Source organism: Microtus ochrogaster, chromosome 7 (genome assembly GCF_000317375.1).
Source record: "Microtus ochrogaster isolate Prairie Vole_2 chromosome 7, MicOch1.0, whole genome shotgun sequence".
NCBI classification, from domain to species: Eukaryota; Metazoa; Chordata; class Mammalia; order Rodentia; family Cricetidae; genus Microtus; species Microtus ochrogaster.
In genome coordinates this window covers 18,913,927-18,917,739 of record NC_022014.1, presented here as the reverse complement: position 1 = coordinate 18,917,739, position 3,813 = coordinate 18,913,927, and the positions used below count along the sequence as shown (strand labels likewise).

The following is a 3,813-nucleotide window of genomic DNA, read 5'->3' as shown; positions in this document are numbered from 1 at the left end:
GAGTGCTGGGATTAAAGGCGTGCGCCACCACCGCCCAGCTTTTTTTTGGTTTTTCAAGACAGGGTATCTCTGTAACTTTGGAGCCTGTGCTGGAACTAGCTCTTGTGGACCAGGCTGGCCTCGAACTCACAGAGCCTCTGCCTCCCGAGTGCTGGGATTAAAGGCACGTGCCACCACCGCCTGGCTGATCTTCAGCATTAACCCCTATGTCTGACTCTGGGTTTTTATTATTAATACCAATTAGAATTCAATACAGTCTCTTATTATCATACTCACCAAAATAGCAATTCCTGCCTATTTCACATTTTTAACACTTGAAGGAGACAAAAGACTGAATTTAAAGACAAGGTTTCTAAAATTTTTTAAATCCAATATAATAAAGCTACAATAGGAGTAAAAAATTGCCCCAAAGACCAGCTTCACTGTTTTTCGTTTTCTTTTACATTCCTTTAGAAACTGCCAGTCTAAACTGTACAAGAAACTGTGTAGGAATGCACAACACAGAAAACAAGGAGCAAGGACTAGACATTGCTTACCTCTTCCAGATAGACACATGAGGGATATATTCTGTTTGTTAATTTCCAACACTCAGTCTGCTGCCAGTCCAGCACTGTAGGTTTCTGGTCAAGGTGAACCCACGCAATTCTCCGAGTACCAAAAACAATAGACACGATGCTATTAACTTCCTAAAGGAAAAGGGTAATTTGATTACAGTGTAAATATCTTACATCTATAAACAATAGACACGATACTATTAACTTCTTAAAGGAATACAAACTGAAAAAAAAAAAAACTCAGTTTAGGCGGATCTCTCTGAGTTCAAGGCCAATCTGGTCTACACAGTGAGGTCCAGGACAGCCATGGCTACATAGAGAAACCCTGTCTCAGAAAAAAAATTGTTTTTGTGTGTGTGTATATGCTCACATGCTCTCCGGGATGCCTTAGCTTCCCCCATGGGCTGTGTTCTCTAAAATGAAAGGAACCCTTTCCAAGTTGTTTTTGGTCATGGTGTTTTAGCACAGCAACAGAAACCAAAGTAAGACACTCTGCTTCAAAAACAAAACAAGGCTGGACCAGCAAGATTGCTTGGTGGGTAAAGACGACCGTCACCAAGTCTGACATCCTTAGTTTGAGTTTTATAATCCAGTCAGCTGACTCTCCCAAGTTGTCCTCTGACTTCACTATGGAAGGGATACACAAATAAAAATGATAGCAGCACAGGAGGAACACTGCCTGAAGTTCTCCTTGACACACATGTACTCTACCATATATACACACGCATACATAAACATTACACAAGGTGGGGCCTGGAGAGATGGCCCAGAACACTGGCTGCTGTTCCAGAGGTCCTGAGTTCAATTCCCAGCAGCCACATGGTGGCTCACAACCATCTGTAATGAGTCCTGGTGCCCTCTTCTGGGCACACATGCAGGCAGAACACTACCTAATAAATAAATATTACAAAAAAAAAAAAACCAACAAATTTAAACAGGGTGGTAAGACAACTTAGTGGGAAAAGTCAATAACCTGAGTTCAATCTCGGGAACCCATATGGTGGAAGGAAAAAAACTAATTCAAATTATTGTCTGACCTTCCACACACATGCTCTGAAGCATCCATACACACCAGAAATAAACACAGCAGAAAATATATATATATATAATGAAATAAAGACCTGGCTTACTGTGCATGGACGCTACTATACCACCTGCACAGAGCCCTTCTCTAGACAACAGATTGTTAGTTTTTAGTTGATTTGTTTTGGTATGTGGGTGTTTAGTGCTCTGGGTGTGGTGTATGTACATGGGTATTGTGTGGGGTATGTGTGTGTGTGTGAAGGTGAGTGCCACTGCACTCAGCTCAATACGTAATTTTAAATTATGCTACAGAGACTGCCACAATGCTCCAGAGGCACTCCTTGGCCAACCCATCTTCGCAGCTTAATTTCCCAATGTACCTTCCTAACACAGCCGCACAACTGCCTAACCGTCCTCCTATAAACCTTGTATAACATGCAAATCTGCTAATCCCTGCACAAGAGAGGCAGTGCACAAGTTTGTGCTTGGAGGCTCATCAAAAGTTTGAGGCCAACCCAGTTAACAGAGTTCAAAACCAGTCTAAACAACAGAATAAGACCCTGTCTCGCAATAAAAATAAATAAATAAAATAAAAAATAGGGCAGTGGTGGCTCATACCTTTAATCCCAGCACCAAGAAGGCAGAGGCAGGCGGACCATGATCTTGAGGGGCTACACAGAGGAGTACTGTCTCAAAGAATATTAATAATAAAAATAGGGCCATTGCCAGGCTATGGTGGCAACCTGTCTTTAATGCCAGCACTCGGGAGGCAGAGGCAGGCAGATCTCTGTTAGTTTCAGGCCAGCCTGGTCTACAGAGTGACTTCAAGGACAGCCAGGGCTACACTGTCTCAAAAATCAAAACAAAAAACCAAAAAAAAAAAAAAAAAAACCCGGTGGGAGGGAGGAGGGCAGGAAGATCCACCGAGGCTGACAACCTGAGTTCTGTCCTACGGCATGAGCACCCATACACGTACATTATACACACCCACACATAAACAATTACAAAGGTAATTAAAATTAACCCAACCATGTATACACATACTTCTTGTTACTCATGTTTTCTATCTGAACGCCCTCTTCTTCCCACCTGCCTAATTTTCTCTCTTCCAAATTGAGTTCTCAGTAAACTTCCCCCAAGTTCTACCTCACAGCGTTCCCTCCGACTTGCTTCCTGTCTGCACCTTTCGTTTTGTGCTACAGACCTTCTATTAGTATGAGTATATCTATTCCTAACTAAACCAAAAGGATCTTTTTCTGCGCCAGTAAGACAGTTCAGAGGCTTAAAGCACTCACACCGAAGCCTGACAAGGACCCATACGGCACAAGGAAAGCACAGACCCTTGAAAGGTGTCCTCTGACCTCATTAAAAACAAAACCCAAACAATCGTGTCTCTAACCCACTACTGGGAAGAGCACTTTCAGAGTGAGTTCTCAGAGTGGGGTGGCGGGGGAGGATGCACCTTAAGTCTTTCTCTCTCTATAGCTGGCTTGATGAATTTTCTCAGCAGCCACTTTTCCTGTGACTTTACTTCTTTCCTTCCATTCTCTGAACAAAGAATAGAGTTACAAACTTGAACCGCAGTTTTATACTGGATGAAGGGCACATCTATCAAACTCTCCAAGCTCTGAAATGGCCCAAACTTCTTCCTGTGTTCTACAATATTGACGGACTTTCTTCCACGAAGCAATCTGAAAGCTTCCAGTTCTTTATCAGAAGCTGTATTCAACACACGCAAGACAGAAGCCTGCTGTTCCGGGGAGAAGAGCTTGTCCAGGGCATCCCCAGGTTCCTTTCCATTTGTATCGGAAACGAAACTGGCAACAATCTTCTCCGGTGCAGTAGATTTTCTCCGACAGCAGGTATTCTTTAGGACTGGAGGCAGGAATGAGAACTCTGGGATTGGAAGGCAGCTCCATCTACCTAGAAGGAAAATTTAAATTGAGATGGTATCCTTTGAGTATTAATTTCTAAGCTTGTGCAGTCATATAGACTTGCACATAAACCATATCATCACAGAGAACTGTCTTTTAAAGAAGTGTAAAGCCGATGGTAGTGATGATTGTGCACATCTTTAATCCCAGCACTAGGGAGGCAGAAACAGGAGGATCTCTCAGTTCAAGAATAGTCTGGTCTACAGAGTGTTGGTACAGGACAGCCAGGGCTACACAGAGAAACTCTGTCTCAAAAATAAATAAAACGCCTTTAATCCCAGCACTTGGGAGGCAGAGGCAGG

The 3,813-nt window shown here is 43.0% G+C and overlaps 1 protein-coding gene across 1 annotated transcript in view; it reads right to left on the bottom strand.

Annotated features, from left to right (window-relative positions):
• Window positions 1-3,813, bottom strand: part of Tefm (transcription elongation factor, mitochondrial) — a 7,039-nt gene that overhangs the window by 1,446 nt on the left and 1,780 nt on the right. Inside the window, exons 2-3 of the mRNA XM_005349417.2 lie at window positions 3,040-3,500; window positions 537-686 (exon numbers count right to left, since the gene is read on the bottom strand). Of these exons, the coding sequence (XP_005349474.1) occupies window positions 537-686; window positions 3,040-3,500 (611 nt within the window). The remainder of the gene's footprint in view (window positions 1-536; window positions 687-3,039; window positions 3,501-3,813) is intronic.